Source organism: Pipra filicauda, unplaced genomic scaffold, assembly GCF_003945595.2.
Source record: "Pipra filicauda isolate LSUMZ 115617 unplaced genomic scaffold, ASM394559v2 scaffold172_size1731463_pilon, whole genome shotgun sequence".
NCBI classification, from domain to species: Eukaryota; Metazoa; Chordata; class Aves; order Passeriformes; family Pipridae; genus Pipra; species Pipra filicauda.
The window spans coordinates 651,610-677,614 of record NW_024104240.1 but is presented as its reverse complement, the minus strand read 5'-3'; the positions used below and the strand labels follow the sequence as shown (position 1 = coordinate 677,614).

The 26,005-nt window shown below is 51.3% G+C and overlaps 1 protein-coding gene across 1 annotated transcript; it reads right to left on the bottom strand.

The window, feature by feature from the left end:
• Positions 1-1,029: 1,029 nt before the first annotated feature.
• KLHL12 (kelch like family member 12) lies at positions 1,030-26,005 on the bottom strand. Its single transcript, XM_027728862.2, has 12 exons — positions 25,910-26,005; positions 25,494-25,691; positions 18,210-18,363; positions 17,211-17,428; positions 14,106-14,255; positions 12,218-12,332; positions 9,593-9,699; positions 8,491-8,686; positions 7,608-7,766; positions 5,962-6,060; positions 2,925-3,111; positions 1,030-2,600 (listed from the first exon to the last, which is right to left on the bottom strand). Exons 1-12 carry the CDS (start codon positions 26,003-26,005, stop codon positions 2,474-2,476), a joined length of 1,806 nt encoding a protein of 601 aa, XP_027584663.2. The 3' UTR covers positions 1,030-2,473.

Below are 26,005 nucleotides of genomic sequence, written 5' to 3'. Positions count from 1 at the left end.
AAAGACTGAGAGAGACCTTTTGGTTGAGCCACTGCTTCTTTAGGGAGTAAACCAGATCCCAGAAGAGCTCCAATTCTTGCTTTTTTTTCTGGCCATTTAGTGTAAATATGCACCATCTTCCTGCTGCCTCACTGTCTCCTCACTGTCTGCTGCCAAGAACTCTCAGGAGAAGCCAGAAATGGGAACTGATGTTGAAGTATTACATAAAGGTACAGGATTTCATCAGCAATCCAGCTGCTCACCTCAGACTCCAGCCTAGGCAGTCCTGCCAAGGGATGGGGGGTGAGTGTAGATTGCAGACATAACCCCATTCCCCTGTGACTTGTGCCAGTATTTCTAAGGCAGGAACAGTGCCTGGGAGCTCCTGAACCACCTGTGTGTGTGTGGAGCCAGCGCAGGCCTTGCTGAGCTGAGAGGGGAGCGGGTGCAGGAGGGTGGTGAGAAGCTCAGCAGCACCCCCCCACACAGCCCTCCTTTTCTCCAGGCTGAGCCCCCCCCGCTCCCTCAGCTGCTCCTGCTGCTCCAGACCCTTCCCCAGCTCCGTTCCCTTCTCTGGACACGCTCCAGCCCCTCAGTGTCTTTCTTGTTGTGAGAATCTCAGAACTGACTCCAGGATTCAAGAGGCCTCAGCAGTGCCCAGCGCAGGTCACTGCCCTGGTCCTGCTGCCTGGTACAAGCCAGGTGCCACTGGCCTTCTTGGCCACCTGGGCACACCTGGGCTCTTGTTCAGCCCCTGAGGACTAATTATTGCTGTCGACTGTAATCACAGCCTTTCCCTTATCTCTGCTGCCGTGCTCTTCTCCAACGGACCTTGCAACAAATCCCCCCGTTAGCGAGTCCTCCAGGCCTGGCTGGTCTCTGTGCTGTGGATCTCACAGCTGGAGCAGCTGTTTTTCACCACCAGGCTGAAACTGCAGGGCAGAGACACAGCTGAAGGTGGCTGCCTGGTCTAACACAGGGTTTGCACAAACCCTCTACACGGTAGTTAGGCAAAGGTCTGGAAGGCAGAGAACAGAAGCTAAACTCCCACTGGCTCAGGAAATATTTTATTCTTTATACTTTCATTAGAAAATAAACATAGGAAACAAAACCACAGAACACTTGTGTGATAGAAACAAACGCAGAAGGTTCAGAGCGTTGGCTGAAAGTGCATAAGTCATGCTACCACGTCCCTGATCCCACCCTGTCCCCAAGCAAGGAGTCAGCAGGAAGCTCAACGAGCAGCACTACACAGAGCCCAGGCACTGTGGGGCCAAGCTGATGGCAGAGGGGAGCCTGTGCTCCCAGGAACACAGCGAGGCAGGACACATGCTGAGCAGGGAGTGCTCCAGGGAGCCAGCGATGGAGCCCTCACTTGGGCTCGTGGGGCAGGCGAGGGATAGCAAGTGTCAGAGGATGTGGGCAGGGGAATAAACAGCTGAGAACAAAGGGCGAAACGGAATCGTGGATGTTACTCCAGAACAGCCCCGGAAGCAGAAAAATCCTAGATAAAAGGAAAACCAACACAATAAACTTGAGTGAAAGGCTGCCGTGGGTGTGCTGGACTCAGGTGTGTCCAGGGATGAACCCCAGTCACTCTCCAGCAAGACCTTGGTGGGCAGCAGCCACTGTGTCCCTACTCTCATGGCCTCAGCTCAGGTGACCTCCCTGCAGGGTGGGAGCAAAGGCACAGCAGGGCTCCTGGTGCCACAGATGGCAGCGCTTTGCAGCTGGGGCTCTCAAGCTTCTTGAGGGAAGTACGATGTGAAGAACCTTGCTGAGCGCCTGATCAAGAGCACAAACACTGCAGCCCTGCTTCTGCAGCAGGCAGTGAGCTTCCCCCCTGCCCTCTGCCCCTGCGGCCTCAGGCTTCTGGGTCTCAGTAGTTGACAGCTTTAACCTGCGACTCCTTTTGTGTGCAGCCCTGGGAGGAACCTGCAGACACAGCGACACTGCAGCCCCCCCTCACACACACTCACCCAATCTGGCTCTGCACCCACGTGTGCTCAAGGAGCATGTTTGAACATTCATATGTACATGATGATTTGAAGCTGGAACACAAGAGCAGCTGGATTCACCCTCACACATCCACGTGGCTGAGAGTGACCCGAGGACCCGCGGGGTCCTGTGGTGGCTGAAGAGGTGACCCAGTGGTATGTACATGTCCTTGGGAGGGCTCACCAGGCTGGCTGAGGCCAGGCTGGGGCATCTCTGCTCTGCCCATAGACTAAGCCACAGGAACAGCAGAGAGTGCAGCTTCTCATGACCCACTCACCCCCTTCCTCCAGCTTCCCATAGAGCCCCTGATTTCAAATGACTGCTGAGATCACACGGTTATGCACATGCTCTAGTCACAAGCAGCACAGAAAGCTGCTCTTCTGGTGCCTATTCCCACAGCATCCACAACTCTCAAGAACAGTCACTGCAAATCACTTGGGACTCTTCCTCCAGCCGAGACTTCTTAGAATGTTCTTCTTTGTGAGCTCCCTCCTGATCACTTCTCCCGAAGGACGCAGACTCCTGCGTCGCAGCGCTGCATCCCCAGGGAGGTGACCACTTCCCAGTTGTCAATGATGGGATCGTAGCACTCGATGCTGCTCAGCAGTGAGTTGCCATCGTATCTGCCAGGACAGAAAGTTACAGGTGAAGGATGGCGTTGGAGGAAGAGGCTGAGGCATTCAGAGCCCTTCCTGGGAGGCCGGGCGGCCGCGCAGAGCAGGAACGGCCCAGAATGGAACGTCTGCATGAGGCTGCCCTTGCTGTCTGCTGCTGCTCTCCCGCCTGCCTGGGCCCTGGGTGGGCACGGCGACCCTGTGGGCCGTCCCCTCTTGAAATATCCATGTGAGGAGCGGCCGGCTGAGATGGGGCAGCCCCTGCGTCCCCTCAGCTCCCCCGTTCCAGCGCACAGAGCCGCAGGCCGGGCCGTGCAGGCCAGCAGTGCTTACCCAGCGATGGCGTACAGCCGGCCCCGCAGCACCGTGGCCCCCACGTAGCACCGGGGCGTGGTCATGCTCGTCACCGTCGTCCAGGAATCGGTGCGGATGTTGTAGGCTTCCACGGAGGAGAGATGTGCTGTCCCGTCGAACCCACCGACCACGTAAATGTGGTCGTTGAGCAGAGCCACTCCAGCCCCTGGGGAGAGAGGTGGTGGCACAGTCACACCCAGGAGTGACACCGGCAGCACCGTGCCCCGGGCTCGCTCTTACAGGCTGAACAGTCAGCTGGTCAGCTCCTCCCTCTTCACAGGACATTTTGTTATCCTCATATCTCCCCCAAAAGAGCTGATAACTGTGTCTTCTGTTGTTGTTGCCTCCAATATGATAGGTGAAAACATGTCACTCCACCAAACACTGCAGACTCTCTGGCATGTGGTCACTGGGCAGCACAGCAGCACGAGAAGTTCCCCCGGGCTGACACCTGACCCAGGTGTGTGAACAGAGCAGCACCAAGCTCGCTCTGCTGGCAGATTGGCACAGACACAGGTTCCTCTGGTGTTTCTGGCTCCCTGGTATCACCCAGCTCCAGGCCACAGCCAGGAGAGTGACACTGCTCCGTGTGAAGCTGGAGGAGGGATTTGCCTGACACTGCTCCTCTGGAAGGCAAGGAAATGCAAACCGGTTTCTACACCGTCGCCGAGGCAGAGGTGGCCAGAGGATCTGTCTGAACAGCTGTTCTCACAGCAAAAGCAGCCTGGCCTGACAGGAACTTATGAAACCAGCAGGAAATAACCCCCTGCCAGCCTCGGTTCCTCCTCAGCAGCCCTGTTCAGGTAAAGGACACAGTGAGGGTACAATGCCCTTGGTGGCCTTGGGAGCTCCTGCCAAGGGCTGCTGCCGTTCTGAGTTCCACCTTGGAGCAGAGTCAGCCCTGCCAGGCTGTTACCACCAACATGGAACTACTGCACTAATGAGCATCCTCAAGGAAACCAGCCAGCTACCCTGCAGCTCTAGGGCACAGATCTGCTTCTTTACAAACAGGGTATAAGAGACTTTCTGTTCCACTAAATGTACCCTCACTTTCCCTGTCCTTGCTGAGAGCACCGGGACAGCTGGGAGTGACCAGGCTGGCCCAGTGGGTTCTCTGAGAGCTTTGGTGAGAAGAACTCTGGCTGAAGGGACCAAACCAAGGTCTAATCAGGGAAGTCAGGTCCAGCAATGCAATATGGCCAGGGATCTGAGGAGTGGCCTCCCTCCAGAATCTGTTCTGAGAGGTGAAGAGAAAAAAGGAGGAGACAATCTCTGTGAATAAAGCCAAGATTACTTTTAGTCCTGGTTTTGGAATTCAAAGACCTGCTCACAGAAAACTCTAGAAAGCTTTTCTGGGGGGCAAAAGAAGTCTTACAGGGTCCAAGGTCACCAGGATAGACTGACCTGATACTAGGATGAAGGTTGCAAGCACAACTAGTACCTAAGCTACTAGTAATTAGGAGTGTTAGTTCCAGAGTGGCAGCACAAAAACCTGGGCTAAAAACGGTCTGTGGGCATACCCCCACTTCAGAGATCTTGGTGCTCCAGGTGACAGCATCAAGGAAGGAAGCAGCTGAGCCAGTGCTGGGGTCAAGAGCCTCACCATGTTCCTGCTCAGTCATGGCACCAAGGAGCTCATGCTGCAGGCCAAGGCACTGCTGCCAAAGCCTCCAAATCCTGGGAAATGCCTATTGTGGAAGGCTTTTCCCTTGAACTCTGCTTTTGGTCTTGCCCAAAGTCAGTCTTCTCTGGTGTCCACAGCAGACCCCTTGGGGAAAGCATCTCATCCTCAAGCTTCCTAGACATCTCTGGGTCAGTCTCACGTGGTGCCTCCGATGCAGGAAAATCTGCAGATTTTATCCCGTGTTTTATGTGGGGTCTTCCTGGATGTGGAAAAGCGCCCAACTCCTAAATCAAAACCGTTTTTGGCAGATAAACCCACACCTAACAGGAATAGCCCTGTCACAGGAGTAAATATTTAAAGCTTGGGGTTTTGGTGAATGCCACTGCAGGCACAAGAAAGCTGAAATGTTTTTGGAGCAGAGCCCAGTTTTAGTGAGTACCCAGCACTTGTCCCTAAGCAGGAACACTGCACAGACATCACATGGAGCCAGTGCTGCCCAGGCTGACTGAGGGGCAGTAACTGAAAGAAGCTGAGAAAAAGCAACTTCAAAAAGGGATTTGAAAGAGGGTCTGTAAGCACAGAACTATCACACTGGGAACCACCCAGCTGTGGAGGCACTGAGCATCCTGTCCCTGCACACAGGGCTGTTCACCTGCACGGTGTGGAGGGCAGTGCAGGAGGCCTGAGGCACAGGGTGAGAGCAGAGAGCCAGGACCTGAGCACAGAGGAGCTGCAGGAACCCCACTGGAACTCCTCTGAGAAATGAAGGAGAGCTTAGACAGAAAGATACTCCAAAAGTAGTATTTAAACTATATTTTTCTCCTAGATACAACTGCCAACCGAGCAGAAGAGGCAAGTGAAGAGTTGGTGGGGGATAATTACTGTGTGACAGCATCATGTTTCAAGTCACCACCACTGGAGGGTAACACTGCTCTGGCAGTGCTGCTCTCTGTGTTCCTGCTGCACCAGGAGCTGAGGCCTTGCATGTCCCAGAGCAGAGTGGAGGTGAAGGAGCAGCCTGACAGGGCACTCCTGCCTTCACCATGTTCTGTGCAGCTGAGGAGCACTGATCTCGTACTACAGTCTGTAGTTTGTGCCTTCTGGGCTCTTCTCCAAGCCAAGCACTGCTCCTAGTTTTGGAAGTCACACAGGACTTCCTCTCCTTCCCTGCTATAACCCCTTCCCCATATTCCTCATACATACCTTAGCCTGGGAGGGAGGCTGTGAAAATTAGTATTTGTTTGGGGAATTCAGCACCTAAAACCATTCCTTCTCAAAGCCAAACCACCCACTGAGGCCAGAGCATCCTCCAGGGCAGCAGAACACACCAGCAGTGACAGCCACCTCAGTGCAGCAGGACACACATCGACTCAAGGCATTGTGGGCTCTTACCTGAGCGCTTGGTGGCCATTGGAGTGACATTTGTCCAGTGTCCAGTGTGGGGGTCATACCTCTCTACAGAATTCAGGATGTTCAGCCCATCATAGCCACCTGAAAGAAAAGCACAGGAGCAAACCCTGGGGCTGGGAATGTGGTGCTGCCATCAGCACAGCTCACCCCGGCGGGACAGAGGCTCCTGCAGCCAGCTCTGCCCCTGCTCTGCATGGGGCCATGTGGGAGGGCATCACATCCTCAAACCAGCACAACCAGGCCGGCCCTGTGCTGCCCTGAGCTGCCTCTGAGCACACTGAGGCCACTGCTGGCACTGCTCTGCAGATGTGCAGCTCCCAGCAGTGCACTGGCTCAGGTCTGAACAGGGAAGGCTGGGATGTCTCAAGAGCTGTTTCACAAGATGCTAAAAAACCTCTGTGCAGCTTCAGCAAAGGAGCAGCATGCTGCCATCTGCCCAAGGGAACAGCATGAGGAAGAGGAATTTGTGTGGGGGAAGTGAAACCCATAAACTAGGTGGGTTTATGGTCAGGTTCAAGGCCAGGTTGGAGAGGGCTTGGAGCAACCTGGTCTAAGGGAAGGTGACCCTGCCCATAGCAGGGAGCTGGGACAAGGTGAGCTGTAAGGTTCCTTCCAACCCAAACCATTCAGTGGGTCTATGAAACCAGTGTCTGGTGTATGAAATCTGTGAGTCCCCAGGAACGGGACTACAACAGGTGTGGGTGCAACGCTGGGTCTGCCTTTTCTGGGGCCCAGAAGGTGACCTACAGAACAAATTCCAGAGTGCTTTGCCCTCTGGCACTCTCATATTCACAGCTGGTGTGGGGCTCTGAAACTGAAATGAGTGCAACAGAAAGGAGCTGGACAACACACAGCTCACATTTCTGGAGCACTACAGCCACCATTGTTTTGGGTGGTGCAGCTGCACCCTCTGTCCCTTGGCTACCTGCTGCATCTCTGGGCATTTAGCCACTGCTTAGGCCATGCAAGCCTCAGGTGGCACTGCTCATCCTCCACACTTCAGCCATCCCTCAAAGGTAGTGAGTACAGTCTGTATAGAATCATAGAATCAGCTGGGTTGGAAGGGACCTTTGAGATCATCAAGTCCAACCCTTGATCCAACCCCACTGTGGTTCCCAGCCCATGGCACTGATGCCACATCCAGTCTCTTCTTAAAAACCTCCAGGGATGGAGAATCCACCACTTCCCTGGGCAGCCCATTCCAATGGCTGAGCACCCTCTCTGGAAAGAAATTCTTTCTAATATCCAACCTAAACCTCCCCTGGCACAACTTAAGACCATGGCCTCTTGTCTTGCTGATCATTGCCTGGGAAAAGAGACCAACTCCCACCTGGCTCCCCCCTCCTGTCAGGGAGTTGTAGAGAGTGAGGAGGTCTCTCCTGAGCCTCCTCTTCTCCAGGCTGAACAGCCCCAGCTGTATAATTTGCACCTTGCAGCATTTCCTGCACTTATATGGCAGCTCCAGTCCAAGCCATTGAGATGGGAACAGTGAGAACAGGCAGCATTCACTGACACAGCTGGGAGTGCCCAGGGCAGTGACAGGTTGGTGCTCCCCTGGCAGCACCTGCGTGGTCACTTTGGTAAAAAGCCAGGATTTGCAGAACTCCCAGAGGTCCTGAGGTACCTACCGAGGCAGTAGATCACTCCGTTGGCTACCACAAGCCCCGCTCCCTCCCGTGCTGTCTGCATGTCTCCCAGCATACTCCACTGGTCAATGTTGGGGTCGTAGCGCTCCATACTGGTGTGACGGCGGCTTCCGTCGAACCCACCCGAGACGTAGATCATGTCTGCAATGAGAAACAGAGGTGGGACCCAGCAAGTCAAGAGTTAACCATGCACATGGAGCACGAGGACCCTCACAGATTAAGAAAAACTACAGCATGGACTGCAAACCCCAGAACAACAGACCTTGGCACACTGGGAGCCAAGATGAACCCAGGCTCCTCAGCCTGGCTCACTGCACCCTGGCTCACTGTTGGGCTCACAGGCCCAACAAACAAACACAAAACCCATCTGGCCCTTAAATCTGCTTCTTGCTGTTGGATGAAAGAGAACACTCAAACCCAGTTATTTTTTTCGTGCTGCAGAACCACTGAAACACTGCCATGCCCAAACCCAAACCCTGCCCATCCTGAGCCTCAAGTCAGCATCTCCCCAAGGCCCTCACTCCTTCCCTGCACATGCTCCAGTCTCTCCAGTGCTGGACGATCACAGCTGTACTTGGTGTCCTGTGCTCAGTGTTGCCCAGCACTGTCAACACCCTCAGAACTTCCCACTCCAGAATCCCTCACAGAGCCCCTTTCCCTCACTGCACAGACACATGCCGTAGGAATGCAGCGGAGGCAGAGCTCCTCTCAGGATATGTGGGCAAGTTTTCCATTTCTGCACCCCAGTGGTGAGAAGGCAGAGTCTCCAGCTCCCCTCCTCCCCCAGAGCCAGCCCACTCTGCACACACCAGCTCAGGGCAGGAGCTGAACGGGCTGTGCTGCCCTGGCAGCTACCAGGACGCACCTCCAAGGGTCGTGGCTCCCGCCAGCCCTCGCCGCACGTTCATGGGAGCCACGGAGTACCAGATGCCATCCTCGTCCGACGTGTAATCCAGGCACTCCACGGAGCTGAGCCGAGAGCGCCCGTCGTAGCCCCCGATCACGTAGATCCGGTCGTGGAGGGACACGGTGGCCACGTATCGCCTCTTCCGGGTGATGCTCTGGGACAGAAGGGCAAAAGAGAGGTCAAAGACAGGGAACAACACTGGTGCACAGAGATCAACGCTGCTCTCCCACCCTCTTCTGCTGCTCCTTTGGGAAATGGCCCACTGCCCCAGAGCAGGCAGCACTATGGATTTAAAGGACTGTGTCTGCCTTCCCTTGCCCGTACTCTTTCTGCCGTGCTCTTTCCTCAGGGCCACGTCTCTTTGCACTCAAATATTTAGCATTAAAAGTCATTTATCTTATGCTGCTACAGAATCTTTGATGCATCTGGGACTTTTGTGTGCCTCCCACTGGCTCCTGCAGGCACTGGTAATGGGAAAATGTGGAGACTCAGAATATTTGATGAAGCTTTTAGCCTCCAAAAAAGATCAGAATTTTGGGACACCGGGTGGTACTCGGTCTGCCCTGATCAATGATATTAAAGAAGAACCAGTTCTCCACCATTTCACACAGATAAAGGTGATTTTAATTTGGGTTGAAATACTCCTCAGTGCAGAGATTCTCTCTTTATGCTCCAAAACACTGCAAGCAGCAGGATCATGCAGCAGCCTGAAGGCTGCACTGATTACACTGTTCCTATTGACATTCCAATTATCATCACTAACCTTAAAGCTTAACACCCCTTCACTAAGAAACACGATAGTTCTCACTCCCACAACCAAGATGTGGGGCTCTGCAGGCTCAGCTGATCAGGACTACGACAACTCCCTCTCACTCAGTCACTCTGCAAGCTGAAGTGGTTTCAGCATTCACCATGTAAATCTCTATAAAGAATTTCTGTCAGAAATCCTCAGGAGATTGCACAGGACAGCCCAAAGAGGATTGTCATCCAGCTGATGCTGCAGAATCAGTGTTCCCTCACAGCCTGGTCAGCCCAGTGGTGGTCAAAACCAGTCCCTTACCGGCAGGAAACTCCACTCCTGGGTCTTGGGGTCGTATTTCTCCACCACATCGATGGGGGACTGCTGGCTGCCGAAGCCGCCGATCACGAGCAGCACTTCGTTAGCTCCTGGGGCAGAGCGGGAGAGCAAGGCCAAGTCAATCCCTGCACAGCCAAAGGGTCACCTCAGGGGAACAACCTCAAGAAACACTGAGCCTTCCCTGGTGCAAAGCTGCATCTAAATCCCTGTTTTCCTCACGGCTCGGGAGCAGGGACCTAACCTGGCTCCAGGCACTGGACTCCCTCTGTGCTCAGTGGGGAGGAGGAGGGAGAAACTCTTCAGGGTGCGTGGCCGGATGGCTGACGGAGGGGTCAGGAGCTGGCTGCTGGAGACCTGTTCCTCCTAACATCAGAGGCACTTTGAGAAGACAAGCCAGCTCAATTAGGTGCTGAAGCTGGCTCCTTTCTATCTCCTTTTGTGTTCTTTCCACTGTTTTTCCCAAACCTCTCACCACCCCCTAGAATCTGGAGGAGAATGCCTGCTTCCCTGCAGCCACCTCACAACACAAGGCCTCCCCTAAGCTGCAAGTAACATCCCCACCTGATTTCAGGGATTTTGTTCACCACTTAACTGAGAAACAAGTCAGGCTGTCTGAAGCTTGGAAAATTAATTAAGTATTTTCTCAGGAATTGTTTCTTAAATCTTGTGTATTTTATTTCAAAGTTGCCTTCCCTCTACTTTCTTTTCTCTCAGATGGTCTCTGAATTTTTCTTATTTCCTCCATGGTTGTTAAATAACAGCTGTGACCTGGAGGGTTTTAACCTCCCTTGTACCTACTGCCTGGAAGGAGGGTAGAACAGCTGAGTATCCCCTGGGCCCCTCGGGCCCTTTCTGGAACAGGACTTTATCACCAGAGTTTAGGACTGTCCAGCTTTTCATTGCAGAAGGACCGAGCACCAAGCAACAAACACTTAACAAGACCCTCTCTGTCACAAAGCAAAAGATGAAGAATAATATAAAAAATAACTGGGAAGGATTCACAAAAGAGCTTCAACACCTTGGAAAGCCTCCTGTCCAGTAAGACAGCTAAAAGTGCAATTACTTCAGTTCCTCCCATGCAAAGTTAATACACAACTTGATCACAGTTTATAAGTGACACATTGTTGCTATCAGATGGTATGGAATAATTTAAAACAGGTAGGGCTGAACCTTTGGTTCAGTTTTAACCTGTACAATTAAACAATAAAACAGTTTTGTGATGTCTTTTTGTCAGGTGAAGCATTTCAACTAAGAGCAAAAGGAAATGTGTCTTTCTAAAATCATAGAATCATAGAATCGTTTGGGTTGGAAGGGACCTTAAAGCCCATCTCATCCCACCCCCTGCCATGGGCAGGGACACCTTCCACTAGACTGGGTTGCTCCAAGCCCTGTCCAACCTGGCCTTGGACACTCCCAGGTATGGGGCAGCCACACTTCTCTGGGCAACCTGTGCCAGGGCCTTGCCACCTTCCTGGGGAAGAATTTCTTCCGTATTCCCCTCTTTCAGTGTGAAGCCATTCCCCATTGTCCTATCACTACAGTTCCTGATGAAGAGTCCCTCTCTGGCTTCCTTGTAGGCCCCATCAGATATTGGAAAGCTGATGCAAATGACAGGCTGAGCTGAAGTGCAGGTCACTGAAACTGGTGTAGGAATTCCCACAAAAATGTGCTGTGGCCTGGACTATGCTGGAGCAGCATAACAACGTTCCCTGTAGGCCAGAAAAGTTTGATCAATGTGTCTCTGACAAACCCAGTTTGCCTTCTTCCTTTCATGGGTAAACTGCTTTCTGTCCCCTAAAACAGGTCACGAGGGGATTTTGGGGTCCCCCTCTACCACACCTGCAGCAGCACTGGAGAGCACCCAGGGAGAGTTCCTTGCAGGAAAAGTGGTCCATGCTGGCACTGATGTGAGTGCACTGGGATACAGGCATGGCACAGACAGTCTGACAGATGCCAGTAAAATATTTTTCCTTCTTCTGTAGGTCATTCCTACTGTTTATATTGCTCTTGAGCACTCACAGCCCTAAGCCAAGCATTTTCCCAACAATTCAGTGACTGTGCTTGAGTAGGAGTTACTGAAATAAAGGAAGAAATCATCATTTATTGCCTTAGCAAGGCTAAGGAGAAAAAAAAAAAGCACCTATGAAGGGAAAGAGGGACCTCTCCATTTCCCTCCTTGTGCCTTCCCCTCTCCAATTCCCTGTGGAAACTTGCTGGCACTGTAAGGCAGCTGTCACTCACCTCACAGCTCTCTCTGGACACTGATAGCTGTGTTTTCAGACAGGAAGAAACTCTTCCCACACTTCTTGGACAGCTGCATACGGGTCAAACATATCTGCAGGAACCAGCAACTCAGGAAACTGGTTTTATGGTCAGAGCAAGGGCCTGGGATTAAAGGCAATCAACTGGCACTAAGCAATCGTGCTCTGAAAAAAAAGGCCCCTCTGTCCTCTGCTCCAGTCACCTCTCTGTCCCACTGGGGACCATGGGATGACGAGTTACTGCTCGTGCCCATCAGCACAATTATGAGGCACTAGACAAGGTGTCTAACACAACACCTGCCAGTGCCCTGGCCCCCCTCTCAGTGTCCTTTCCTCTGCAGCTCACCCAGACGTGCTCGTGTCCTGGGTCCTTGCATCTGGCTCCGGAGCTCGGGCCGAAGGTGGAATTTCTTGGCTTCATCTACGAGGTCTCTGCACTGGAGGCTGCAGCGTATAAAAGGCTGGGGGGAAACATGAGTCACTGGTACATGCACTGTATTTTAGGAAACCTCAGAAGAAGTGTCCTAAAGCCAACTCTTATCAGCTCAGACAGCATGAAAAGGACTTGTGTGCAGGCTGCAGTGTCCTGATGCAAACACTGCATGCAGGGAAATGCAAAGGCAACTGAAGACCAGAGTGCAGCTGAGAAGACGTGGCTTGATTCTCACAGTCTGGCACTGCAGGTTCCATAAGGAAAATGACTGCAGTGGAAAACTCTGGAAAAGCCACTTCTGCTACATTTAAGCCAGCAGAAGTATGTCTGAGAAGGGGAACTGGCAGAGAAATCACACTGGAAACCAGTTTTCCTCGATCTGCCCCACATGACTCGGCCTGCACCTGCCATCAGAGAAGAAACAGGGAGCACAGCACGATGAAGCATCTTAGCTGATCTACTGCCCTGACCTGTGCACAGGGAACAGGGAGTTGTGGAGAGGCAGCAGAAGCAGTGAGGTCTTGTTTAAGAGTGGGGGGCACTTCACCCAAAGAACAGCCTCATCTCCTTGCACAGTGCCTTGTAATTCCTCTCCCTGACTGAGGGCCTGGACCAACCTCCCCTGAATGCTCAGCACTCAGTTGCCCTTGGGTGTTTGGTGTATATGCTGCTTCCATAAGCTCAGATTTATTTGTACAGGTTCTTGGTCTTTGTGCAAGGCAGCCAGAGTGTTCAAAACCCACAAAGGGCCAATACTCCACTTTCCACACCACCCCAGGCTGAGGATGTCCCACCAGCATGTGGCACTGCCAGACTGGAGAGGGCACCCTCTGCATTCACTCTCAGGGAGCTGAGAGCCTGCACACACCATCTCAAGCTGGATTGGGAACAGACCCTTTTGGTACCAGTTTTGGTACCAGACCCTTTTCCATTAACTTCAGTTTTGGTTTGAAGTAGACCAATCCCTTCAGCTCTGGCACAACCTAATTGCCCGTTGGCTGCCCTGGTTTAAGAACATCCATAATCTATCCCATCCAAGATGACTGTTGCTAAACCAGTCTTCTTGACGTAGAGAAATGTCCATCATTCACCACTCAGCACCTGTCAGGTGACAAGGGCCAGTAACCCCTGAGTACCTCCCATCACTGTCTAAGCTGAAGGCTGGTTTGAACTTCTCTGTGCCTTCCTTTCAAACCTTGCCTGGGGTCAGCATCCCTTCGTGTTTGGAATTAAACTTCCACTGAAAAGCTTAATTATCTGTTATCATCATCCCCATTTTGGGTTGCCACTGCAGCACCCCAGCACACAAAGCAGCAGTGTTAGCCATGGCTCTCGGCCGTGTGTTGGTCCTGGGTCCACACAGCCGCTGTCCTCAGAGGTACATGCTGGCCATCTGTACCTCAGACACCTTCTGAGGAGCCATGTGTTCTCTGAGATCAATGCCAGCAACCTTCAGCCTCGGGAAGGGGAGCTGCCAGTGCTTAGGAATGAAGGCAGAAAGCACTTGTTGGAGGTTATAATGGATGACAACAGAAAGGTGCTGCATATATCAGCAGAGACAGCTGACTAATGGCTCTGGACGGGGCACCCTCTGGCTGCAGAGTGGGATGCTGTGGCTGCTGGCACAGCAAACCACTGCTCAGTGTGACAGTGGCACTGCGCCTGAGCAGGGGCAGCTCCACAGCGTCAGCACCGAACAGCATCCACAGAGAAAGAGCTTTGCACATGCTCTGGTGGACAGCAGGAGCCCAGGCAGGGCCACGCACTGAGAGGCAGGCCCTGCTCCCAGCTGTGCCCCTACCTCGGTGTCAATGACGTCTGTGATGTAGCGGGGGGTGAGCAGCGGCATCCGCACGTACTGCAGCAGCTCCGGTAGCGACGCCTCCCGGTCCTTCTTGGAGTGCTTCACCCAGTTGATAACTGCCTCGAACACTGGCTCTTCGGAGTCCACCTGGAAAGAGGAGGGACATCCTGAGAGACTGCAGGATAACATCGGAGCTACCACCACAGAGCAGAGAACACCCAGGCTGCTGACACTGCTCCACAGCGACCGAGGGAGTGGGAAACTGCAGCTAAGAGTCTGTCGGGGAAATCCCCATGAGCTGTAATTACAAGCACCATGAAATTCCCTCACTTTCTTTTCCTTGAACCTGCATCTGTTTATTTCCCTACAGCTGAGATCAACAATGGGCAGTTCAAGTGCCAGAGCAGTGAGTGGTACGGCAGAGCCTGGAGCTGCCACTCACTGACCTGCAGGAACTCACAGGGCAGCTCCCCAAATTCTCTGTGGAGCAGGAGCTGCGGTCCTGCAAAACACAAAGAGTCATTATAGAGAATATATATCAGAATCCTGTTTCCTTTGCACAGAGCAGCGACTGGCTTAGTCCCCAGCAGCCCTGTGCCCATGCACTGCCCTTTGAACACCCCAGCCAGACCAGCTACATTTAAGGGATTTTTTTATTTCAATCCACCTTTCAGAAACTACAAACGATTGGATTTCAGAGTGGAGAACCCCAGGGCATGAATGTTACTGTTTATTTCTACTGTTTATTTTATTTTATCAGGAGTTTATTTCTGTCTCCATTTAGGACCAGCACATGCTGATGCTAACACCACTTTCAGAGATTACACTGACTAAACCATCTCAATTTGATACTGTTAGAGAACCTCAGGTGCTGTGGATATCTACGATTACCAAAAGCAAAAGAACTGTAAAAATCTCTGTAATATATAATTTAGGCTTGGTTTTGTTTTAGCACATCTATCAGACCATCCAACATAAAAGCAAATCAGATATGAATTTATTATCACAAAATCTGTTAACTGAGACTAAATATGAAGATAAAAGGAGAGCCTGTGACGAGAGGACTGAGCCTTCCCACCAGTCTATGACTGGTCCCCTTTGAAGTCCAGTTTGAAGCTGTCAGGCAGAATGTTCTGAAGCAGGGAGTCACAGAGGTTAATTATGTAAGGCCACTCTTCCACGCCATTGATTTATATTTGTTACAGTGTAATTTGGAACAGCCTCTTCCTAATGGAAATACAGGGAAAGGACAATTACAGCTCACAAAAGGAGAGCAGAGCACTGTATTGTTTTCAATTCCCCCACCTCCTCCTTAAATGCAATAATCCTGCATCGATTTATTCCCTCCTGAACTGAACGTCCTCAGATATATTTAACAGTTTTGTTGTTCATTAAATAATTTGTCCTCTGATAAATGATGAATAACACTAAATGCAGCACCACAGTGAGGACCTGCCATGGTACTTCTTGAACGACCTGGGGATTTTCTGAGGGTCCTCCCTCAGCACACTCTCATTCCACACAGCACCTCTATGCTGGCACAGCAAGAGAGATTTGAGAGATTTGTTCCTTATTCCAGAAGGATTTCAGTTGGAAGGGACCTTAAAGCTCATCTTGTTCCACCCCCTGCCATGGGCAGGGACACCTTCCACTAGACCAGGTTGCTCCAAGCCCTGTCCAGCCTGGCCTTGAAAAAGTTACTCTTCCTTCTTATAAGCCCCCTTCAGACACTGGAAGGGGCTCTAAGGTCTCCATGGAGTCTTCCCTTCTCCAGGCTGAGCACCCCCAGCCCTCCCACCCTGTCTCGAGAGCAGAAGGGCTCCATCCCTCAGAACATCTCCATGGTCCCCTCTGGATCTGCTCTAACAGGTACTTTCTTGTGCTGAGGATCCCAGACCTGGACACAGTGCTCCAGCTGAGGTTTCACAGGGACAGAGAAGAGGGGCAGGATCCCCTCCCTCACCCTGCTGGTCACATCTTCTTAAGGTAGGACAGTGCATGCACACCCCACTGCCTCCTGCAAGGCCTGAACCAGCCCTTCCAATCCACAATCCACAAGGAATGTTACTCTGCAGGCCTGGCTCATTCTGCAGTTCCTCATTATTTCCCAGTTCCTGCCTGAAGCTGCTGTCAGGATCACCACAGTCCACACCAGCTCAGCCCCCACAGCATTAAGCTGCAGCTTGTCAAACACCAAACACACCCAGCCTTCTCTGCTGCTGACCCCACTGCTGATCCCACTGCTGACCCCACTGCTGACCCCACTGCTGACCCCAGCTGGAGCCCAGTTGTTCACTGCTGTCTCACGTGCTCTTTCTCAAGCAGCCTCATTAGCAAGAGGATGTCAGTGTGGCTGAAGGCCACTTTCAGTGTATGCATCAACAATTCTCCTGTGGCTCCCCCCATACTGGCTTTTCAGGAATCCCAGCAAAGGTAATCCTTACATTGGTTTGTCTCCCAGAGTTCCTGTTCCTCTGAACACTGAGTAGGGATTACTTCAAGCCCATCAGCTACAGTGAACATCAGCTCTCGACAAAATCCACCTCAATAAATAATCATGCCCCGCCCTCATTACCAGGGAATGTTGAACTTATTCATAGAGAAGTTGGAAAAACGTATTTGATGTGTTCCAGTCAAAAAGCAAATCCTCCAGAAACCCACCTTGATGGAACTTAAATTTGGGAACTAACTCCCTGCAGAGTCAGACCTCCCTGCACCATCCCAGGGATGACACAGGCACTCCTTGTGCTGCTGAGCAGCAGGCAAACACAAGTTAAAGCTCGGGGGTATTTCTAAAATGTAGGGATTGAGACAACTTGTCTTCTTCAGGGAAAGGAGGGAACAATGTACCAAGAACTCTGCAGAGGGAACTCACTGTGATTAACTTGCAAAGAAACACTTGTGTGACAATAAATTCTTACAGAGAAACTACATGTTACTGATCAATTACAAATTAGCAAAAGAAATTAGAACTTCTTGAGAATTTTATTTCAAATTAGGAACTGTGTGAGAAGCCCATCCCAGGAGTATGGACTAACTACTGACTGGTTTCAACGTTTTACTTCAACGCTTCGCACAGTAATGGTACTTTTCAGGTTTTACCTGAATTTCATCACACTTGATGAGCTTTTCAACCTCTTCTTGATTTAAAAGGATAAACTCTTCATGCTGAACCACCTCTGGAAAATGTTTCTGGCTGAAGACCTCTGCAGCTTGCATTAGATCCACACAATTGTGTGTCTCAGCAAAATCCCGAATGCCCAAACAATTTGATGGATCCAGCTGGCTTTCTAGAAACTCACAGCAAGCTTGTTTCACACCTACGGAAAATTGGAGGGGTGAATGAGCGCTGCAGGCTTACTGTCAATCCACTGCTTTGGAAAGGGCTTCAAAGAAGAAACTTCTAAACAATAATGAAAACCCAACTCAAATAACAAGTAGAAATACTACAGAAACACATACATGCAGGTATTGCTTTGGAGCAGGTGAGGACACTCAGTGGCAGCCAGACAGACCATGTGCCTGGGCTGGTTTGAGCTCTGGCTGTTCTATTTAAATGAAAAAATAACATCAATCTGCTACTAGGAAAAGACTCCAATGCGAGTTGTACTCACCTTCATAGATTATAAACCATAAATGTATCTGCTAGTGGATATGACTACCAAATTTCTAGGTTTTCTATGATAATTTTTGGGTAAGCTGCCTGGGATTTGGGATGGTTGCCCGGAATAGCTCCACAGGTGCACATGCAGTGACATCAACCAGTTTGTTACTGACCTGTGATGGCAGGTCAAATGACATCTAGGATTTGCCTATTATAATAATTTGACTGAGCTGTAACATTTATGTGCTACAGCCCACAATGCCTCTCGGGAATACTCCTGTACAGCAGCCCAAAGCACGGAACAATAACCTGTTTTATCATCTTTTTTTGCACCCAAGTCAGTTCCTCTACCAACGAGACCACAGAGCACAAGGAAACAGGAGTTTGACGTAACTACTTATAAATATAATTCCTCCCCCAATTTCTCTTCCATTCACAGAGGGTCACACAACCCAAATATCTAAATAGCAGCAACTATGTGCTGCTCCTTGAATTACCTTTCAGCTGAAGCAGACATGCTGCTGGGAGCAGTTCTTGGACGTTTTCTACTGTCACATGCACAGTTTCTGTATATACAAAGTCCAGCAGGATTTCCATGGTGGAGGCTGTCAGGCCCTGGATATCCACACAGGGTTTATCTTTCTCCGAGAGCTGCAAATCAGAAGGGACACACAGCTATTTTTTTTAGTAATGTGATCAGAAATCCCACAACACTCAGCAGGTTTGAAAATGAGACCTGTCAGAGAGGTTTCAATAATAGAGATTTGTCCTTTCTCTTTTTGGGCTCACTGAAAGCATAAGAAGAAGGAGGGAATTTCCCTACAGAATTCACTTACAGGATGAGTAAGATAAAGTTCATTATGGAGCAGGAGGACAGTCACACTGCACTGTAAAACCTGCCAGCTGAGATCAGAGTGAGCAGAGATTACATGTGTCATCTGTGTAAGACAACTAAACTCTCTCCTCCAAGCAGTAACTCCAGCCTTTACTCCAAGGAACAGTCCAGGGGAATTCCTCTCTGGGCTGGATGTGTGTAACACCCTGCAGTTCTCATGGGCTCCCCACCTCACTGTTATCCCCAAACAGGTTCTGTCACCCAGTGTGCAAGAGGCCAATCCACATCCAGAGTCGAGGTATTTGATTTATTTCAGTTCTGTGCAGAAAGGGGAGCCACGTGGCCAATCCCCAATGCCAGCACACGACTGGCAAAACTGTTCACTGTTTATACATTTTAGCAAACAAAGCCAATTATGCTCATTGGCTACAAATTGCCTAGTTCTCTTATTAATTAGCATTGTATCTTCTTAGCATAAGAAACAAGGGAATCATTAACCAACAGAAGTCCCATTCTCAGTCTTTCTCTTCCTTTGAGGTGGGAGAACAGGGTAGAGGGGAGATGGGAGGTGCTGTTTCTGGAGTTGGTGGTCCATGGGTTGGTAGTCAGGATCTGCCCCTGCCAAAATTACCTCCTACCCACTTGGAGCTGATTTCAATACAGTTGCTGAGTTGGCTTTCTTAGTTTCTTCCTTATCTTGGGGGTTCTGCCAAGTGTCCTTGTGGCCTGGAAATTTGGCATCTCTGTGCCCACTATCAGTAGCACGTCCTTCTGCCCAAGTTTTGGTAACCTCCCCCAGGTCTGAGATCACTGAAGCACGTCCAGCTCTAAAAGTTAACAAGGCAATTCTACCAACATGTAATTTTCCTTTCTAAGACCTGGACATCATCACCACTCTGCTCTAAAACCAAACCAAACCAAACCAAAAAGCTTTCTAAACTGGTCAATTCCTCATCCATTCTGCAAACTTATGGTGAAGGTTCCTAAAAAGAATGACCATAGGCCAGAAAGTTAAGGTTAAATGTGGGTTTATCTTAAATATTTGAAAGTAAAATGACAATATATGCACTTATACAATACAGACTTTGTCCCCTGACTATTTTATCACCTCTATGATTCACTTTGGAAAACTATTTTTTCCAAGGAATGTTATCCTCTCAACGGTCAATCTTTGGGAACAGCAAATTCTGTGAATCCACCAAATTTGCACAAAACTGAGATTATATTTCACAAAGCATCAGCTCTGTGATTCAGTGCCTCCACCACAGAGCTGCTGGCACAGCACCTGATGGTTCCTGAGCAGTGGAACAGCAGGTGGGCTCAGCAATCCCAGCCTGCACATCGTTGCCAGCTCAGCAGCACGGCTGGACCTCAGCAGACGATGATCTCCCTGCCACACGCTGCAAAACCAACCTGACTTCTGAAGCCCCAGAGTGAGCAGATGAAAGCCCATGGCTTCTCTTGCCAGGAATGAGCCCAAAGCTGGTACAGCCAGTTGGGCAGAGGCTCAGGAAGCAGAAAGCATGATCAAAGCATGATCGCTGGGCTTCGAATTTGCCACAGCTGGGGAAAAAGGAGGTGATACAGAAGTATAGAAAAGAGCAGTGAAAGCTGCTCCTGCAGAGGCACTCGCTGGCACAGCAGAGAAGGGAAGGGATGTCTGCTGGGACTGAGCCGTGTCTGTGATGCAGAGATACACTTGCAGCAGAGAAGAGAAGCGCAGGAGGTAATGGTGAACCTAGAAGTAATTTGAGGGAAGAGGCCTTTCAAGCCTGTTGACTCAGTGAATAAACTTTATGACTTTCAGAGTCAGGAAGGAACAGAAAATTACCTTGTCTGACCTGCTGTGTGACAGGTCAGGCATTGCATTCAGAAGCTAAAACCAATTCCTGCTTTGGGTCAGAGAAAACATTCTGAAAACAAGACTAAGCTGTTTGGTAGCACAGACAAAGGACACAGATGTCACCAAAGGTCAGAACTGATCAGACAAGATGTTCAGATGATTCCAATAAGCAAATAGAGACACAGACCACACATATTTAGAAAAAAAAGAAGTTACAAACTTCTGTTGACAGGAGGTTACAAGACCACCAGACCTCCTGGTACTTGTAAGCATCAGTTCTTCACACATCAGCCTGGAGCTGGTAAAGAAGCTCCTGACCCACAACCAATATTCAGTAATTAGGCATGCACATACTCTCTATTCTGCTGACCACGACACAAACCATGGGGACAACACTAAACCACAGAGATGATCACTTCCTGCTTCCTTTATATTTCTGCTGCGTTCCACTACTGGGTTGTTATTTTGCTCACAGTTTACTCACATGCTAAGGATGCCTGGAAGGAAGGAAGGAAGGAAGGAAGTATTTCAAGTAACTTCACATAATGTATGTGATGCAGAATTGGGGTCCTAACATCATACCTTAAAGAAGGATCTCAGGGTGGAGACAACTTGATTCTGAACATAGAATCGTGAAATGGTTTGGGTTGGAAGGGACCTTCCATGGGCCCTCTCTGTCAGTGGGAAGCCATTCCCCCTTGTCCTGTCACTCCAGACCCTTGGAAACAGTCTCTCTCCATCCTTCTTGTCAGCTCCCTTCAGGTACTGAAAGGTCACAATTAGGACACTCTGGTGCCTTCTTTTCTCCAGACTGAACAACCCCAATTCTCTCAGCCTTTGAGACTTTTCATCCCACGAGGACCCTGAGCTGAGCTCAAGCCTGTGTGTGCAGCATTAGAGAACTGCCTGCAGTGCTCAGTGCTGGGCTGCTGGGACACAGACAGTCCTTGTTCATCAATGCTGCCCCATATTTGGACCCAGAACGCAAAATTATGGTCATACAGTGCTAATCAACACAGAGGCTTTCCTCTCTCAGGTGTTTAGTGTTTCCTTTCCTGGGTGTTCAGTGGCACCAGACACATCTCTGCATCTCTGCTGTTGGAATTTCAGAGCAGTTTCCCCCCTTGTTGTTTAATATCAGAGCTCTGCTCACCAGCAGGGAGTAGAGCAGTGAGGGATTGAGCCTCCCTCCTACAAGCCCATTTCTAACATTATAAAAAGCATGCAGCAGTACAGATCCCGAAATCAACTGCAGCATCCAGGAACACACATTTCCACAATCAAGGAGAGTCACTTCGAGGCCTCAGGAGTTTTATCCCAGGATGACCAAGTTGCTGAAAGCCTTAAGGCAGGGGCTGCAGATCAAAGCTCTGTTGTGAAACACAATGTTGCTGTCTTCTATTCCATCCACAAGTCATTGTGCTGGGTTTGGCTGGGGCAGAGTTAATGTCCTTCCCAGGGGCTGGCATGGGGCTGTGTTTGGGATTTGTGCTGAACACAGGGATGATAATGGAGATGTTTTTGTTATTGCTGAGCAGTGATCACAGAGAGCCAAGGCCTTTTCTGCTTTTCATACTGGCGAGGGGGCTGGGGGTGCATGGGAGGTTGGGAGGAGACAGAGCCAGGACAGATGGCCCAAACTGACCAAAGGGATATTCCAGACCACAGGACATCGTGTTCAGTGTACTAAGTGGGGGGAAGAAGAACTCGGGGGGTATGTTTGGGGTGATGGTGTTTGTCTTCCCAAGTCACCATCGCACGTGATGGGGCCCTGCTCTCCTGGAGGGGGCTGAACACCTGCCTGCCCACGGGAAGCAGGGAGTGGATTCCTGGCTTTGCTTCGCTTCCGTGTGCTGCCTTTGCTTCCCATGTTAAATTGTCTTTATCTCAACCCATCAGTTTTCCAGCTTTTACCCTTCTGACTCCCTCCCTGGTCCCGCTGGTGGGGGAGCGAGTGGCTGTGAGGGGCTTGGGTGCTGCTGGGGCTCAACCACGACAATCATGCAACTCACTCTGCAGGACAAAAGGCCCACAATTTTGGAACTACGTTCTTACCCAAGGCCACTTCTCGTTTTTGCCTTTACTAATGCAGATACACAAAAGTACACTGGAATAAACCCCAATTTCTTCTAACTTGCAGGGGAAGTGAAATGCTGGCATGACAGTGCTAAGATGTGGCTCACTTCGCTCCAGGGTGCAGTGACATTGACCATGTAAGAACCTGGAAACAGCAGTTGTTTATTTTCAGAATAGTATTTCTCCACCTTCTAGGGGACAAGAACACTTCAGCTTCTAGAACACAGCCAACAAGAGAAGACAGAATAGTTTCTTTCTGAGCTGGAGACAACAATCAGCTCTTAAGAGATCCCAAGCTATGTTAACTTGACCAAACACAGACAAATGTCAGTGCACAACCAGGGTCCAGGGGAGCTAAAAATGCTCTGCAATTTTTACTACAAGAACAACTCTGTAGGTAAAACTGATGGTGTTTCAGTTCTCCCACACTGCTCAGCACAGGGGCAAAGGAAAGTGTTGTAAAGAGCCTGAGCTCATCAGGTGATCAGTGGCTTTTTGTTCTGGAAAACGGGAACAGAAAACGGGACGAAATTAATACCAAGCAAGACTGAGAACTTCTTAAAATGTTAAAGTCAGAAGTGAGAGAAGGAAGGAAACTAGAGAGACAGGGATGGGCAAAGGCAGCTCTTTATGACAATGTCTTCTGACAGTCTCAGTGCTGTCCTGGCCATGCACAGATGTGGCACCAGGAATGCCACGGCATAAACCTGGGACATAACACCAGGAACGCTGTGGCATAACCCTGGGACCAGTTTTGAACAAAGCCTTGTGCAGCCCCAATCTGGTACATCAGAGCAGCCAAGCAGTCCCCAGACTGGCAGGAGGTGAGCGATGAAGTGCCATGGACTGTTAGCCCCTGACACCACATGGCACTCTGAGCTCCCTCGAGTCCCAGCCACGGCCAAACTCTGCACCCACAAGTGCCTGGAGAGTGCCCAAGCACTGTCCCATCACACCCCCCAGGACACACAGGAAGCAGGTCCACTCTGAGGCTTACCAAACTGCCCTTTCCTGGAAGGGAGCTCTCCCACAAACACTCCATAATCGTGTGCCCCTTGGCAGGCTGGTCACTTCAGTGTTTCCATGCAGAAAAACCCCAAATTTGGAAGAAATACAAACTAAGCAAAACCCTTAAAGCAAAGGCAGTTTGCGGTGGAAGAGAGCGAGTGATCCTGCCTGTTGTCCACTTTCCAAGGAAGAATCTCATTCCTAGGAAGAACTACATCTCTCAATGAAGAGGTTACAATTAACACGAGGAATTAACGAAGGAACAATTAACGAAGGAAGGAGACACAGCTCAGCTCAGACTCAAAGCACATCAACCCTCAGCCTTTGTGAGCAGCCACAAAGAATGTTCTGGAGCACATGGAGTGACTGGATCTCTGCACACTGCCTAGAGGAAGTCCAGAAGTCAAACGCATTGACAGGAATGCGGAGGCAGACCCGAAGAAGCAGAGACACTCTGCTGTACTGCTGTGCACCTGGAGCTACTGGAGAACAGAGAACTTCAGCCTCCAGGGACTGAATTTGCTTTGTGTAATTTTTGCTTTAAATTACATTTCCTTTATGCAGAGAAAGAGCATAAACCTGATGAATTTACAAATTGCACGAAGATGTGGACCAAAAAATATATTGGTATGTGATCAGGCCACACATGTCTTCTTTTGGTTGCTTTGCACAGGACTGTAAAAACTGAAACACCTGCTTCCCTGACAGCACTGAGAGCAGTGGGCACACAGAGAGCTGTGCCACAGCCTTCTTTGCTGGGTAAAACAAAGAACAAAATAATTCTCTGCTGCAAGGACTCCTGGGCTAGCAGGGAGGGCTTTAGGACCTATGAGCTACTTGTTAATGTTTCTCCCTGCTAATGGGAAAGGTGGTAGGATAAGGAAAGCATCTTCTGCAAGAAAAAGCCACAAAAGACAAAGCCAGGCAAAGCATCTGATGTTTAACAGCACAAACGAGCGCCAGTTTTAGCTCAAACAGCACCTGCCAGTGACTCAGGGAAACAGCACAAAGGTAGCACGAGTCTCCCAGTAAGAGCCAAGGTGCTCTCAGGTGGGATCTGCTGGGTGCAGCAGATCTGGGGCTCAGTCACCCCAGCCCCAGTGCTGGAGGTGACACCTCCACAGCACGAGCAACAGCACAACCCAGCAGGCACCAGCTGCTCAGCCAGTGCCAAGGGGAGCTGCCAAACCCCCTCCTCCCTTGCACTGCCATTCCCCAGGCACTGCTCGCACAGCTCCGCACCAGGGCTGCTGCCCTTGGCAGGAAAGATGCCCAGAACCACAGAAACCACAAATCACCACTAGAAAAATAAGTAAATGTATCAGAACCCTCTGGTTTGGCAGCTCAGTCTGCCAGCTCGCTGGACACAGGGTGGTCCCAGCACACCATGATTCAGGACCACAGTCCCTGGTACAACCTCCAGCTCCACACCAGGCCACGATAAAGGGCTCTGGGGCCACCATGAGGGGACCCAGAATCACCACGAGGGGCTCCAGGGCCAGCATGGGGGGATCCAGCAAGACCCAAGGCCACCATGGGGGGACCTGGAGCCACCATAGGGAAATCCAGGGTCACTGTGGGAGAATCCAGAGATACCCAGGGCCACCATGGAGGAATCCAGGGCCACCATGGGGGGATCCAGAAAGACCCAGAGCCACCATGGAGGGACCTTGAGGCACCATGGGGGAAACCAGAGACCCAGGGCCACCATGGAGGGACCCTGGGGCACCATGGGGGAAACCAGAGAGACCCAGGGCCACCATGGGGGGACCTTGGGGCACCATGGAGGAATCCAGGGCCACCATGAGGGGATCAAGATCCACTATGGCCCATCCTGGGCCACCACGGGGAGTACCCAGGGGACTCCCAAGACCACCACAAGGGGATCCTGGGCCACCACGAGGGGGATCCTGGCCCAGCTGCTGAGCAGCTCGCCAGAGGGCAGCCCCGAGCGTCGGGCGGCCCTGCCTCCTCCACCCACGGAGCACCCAGGGGGCCGGCGGCGGCGGCAGCACCGACCTCGCTGGTGAACATGGCGCAGAAATAGTCGCTGCAGGCGGCCAGGACGATGCGGTGGGCCGGGAAGTCCTTGTGCTCCACGCGGAGGGTGACGTCGCAGAGCGTGTTGCTCTTGCGCAGGGCGTTCATGGCGTTGAGGATGGACTTGGCGTGGGAGTTGGTCATGATGTCCTTGGGGGGGGCCATGGCGCGCGGCACCTGCGGGCACAGCCAGCACGGCCACATGGCACGGGCGCCCCGCCGCCGCCAGGGGGCGCTGCCGCCCCGCCCTGCCCGCCCCTCAGCGCCCGCCCCGCCCCGCCACCGCCCACCGCGACCCCGCGGCGGCCACACCCGCCTGGGGGGGGGCAGCCCGGCTCGGCTCGACCCAGCCCAGCCCAGCCAAGCCCAGCCCAACGCGGCCCGGCCGCACTCACCGCCGCAGGGAGAGGTCCCGGCCCGCACACCTCGCCTGCCCCCCCCCCCGCTCCGCCCTTCCACTCTCCCCGCGCGGCGCGCCCTGATGGCGTCAT

Excerpts from the sequence above, each read along its gene's own strand:
- KLHL12 (XM_027728862.2), bottom strand. The coding sequence starts at position 26,005 with ATGACGCCATCAGGGCGCGCCGCGCGGGGAGAGTGGAAGGGCGGAGCG. Across the intron at positions 6,061-7,607 it reads CGGAGTGATCTACTGCCTCG|GTGGCTATGATGGGCTGAAC; the intron begins GTAGGTACCTCA and ends CTTTTCTTTCAG. Across the intron at positions 3,112-5,961 it reads AATGGCCACCAAGCGCTCAG|GGGCTGGAGTGGCTCTGCTC; the intron begins GTAAGAGCCCAC and ends CTCTCTCCCCAG.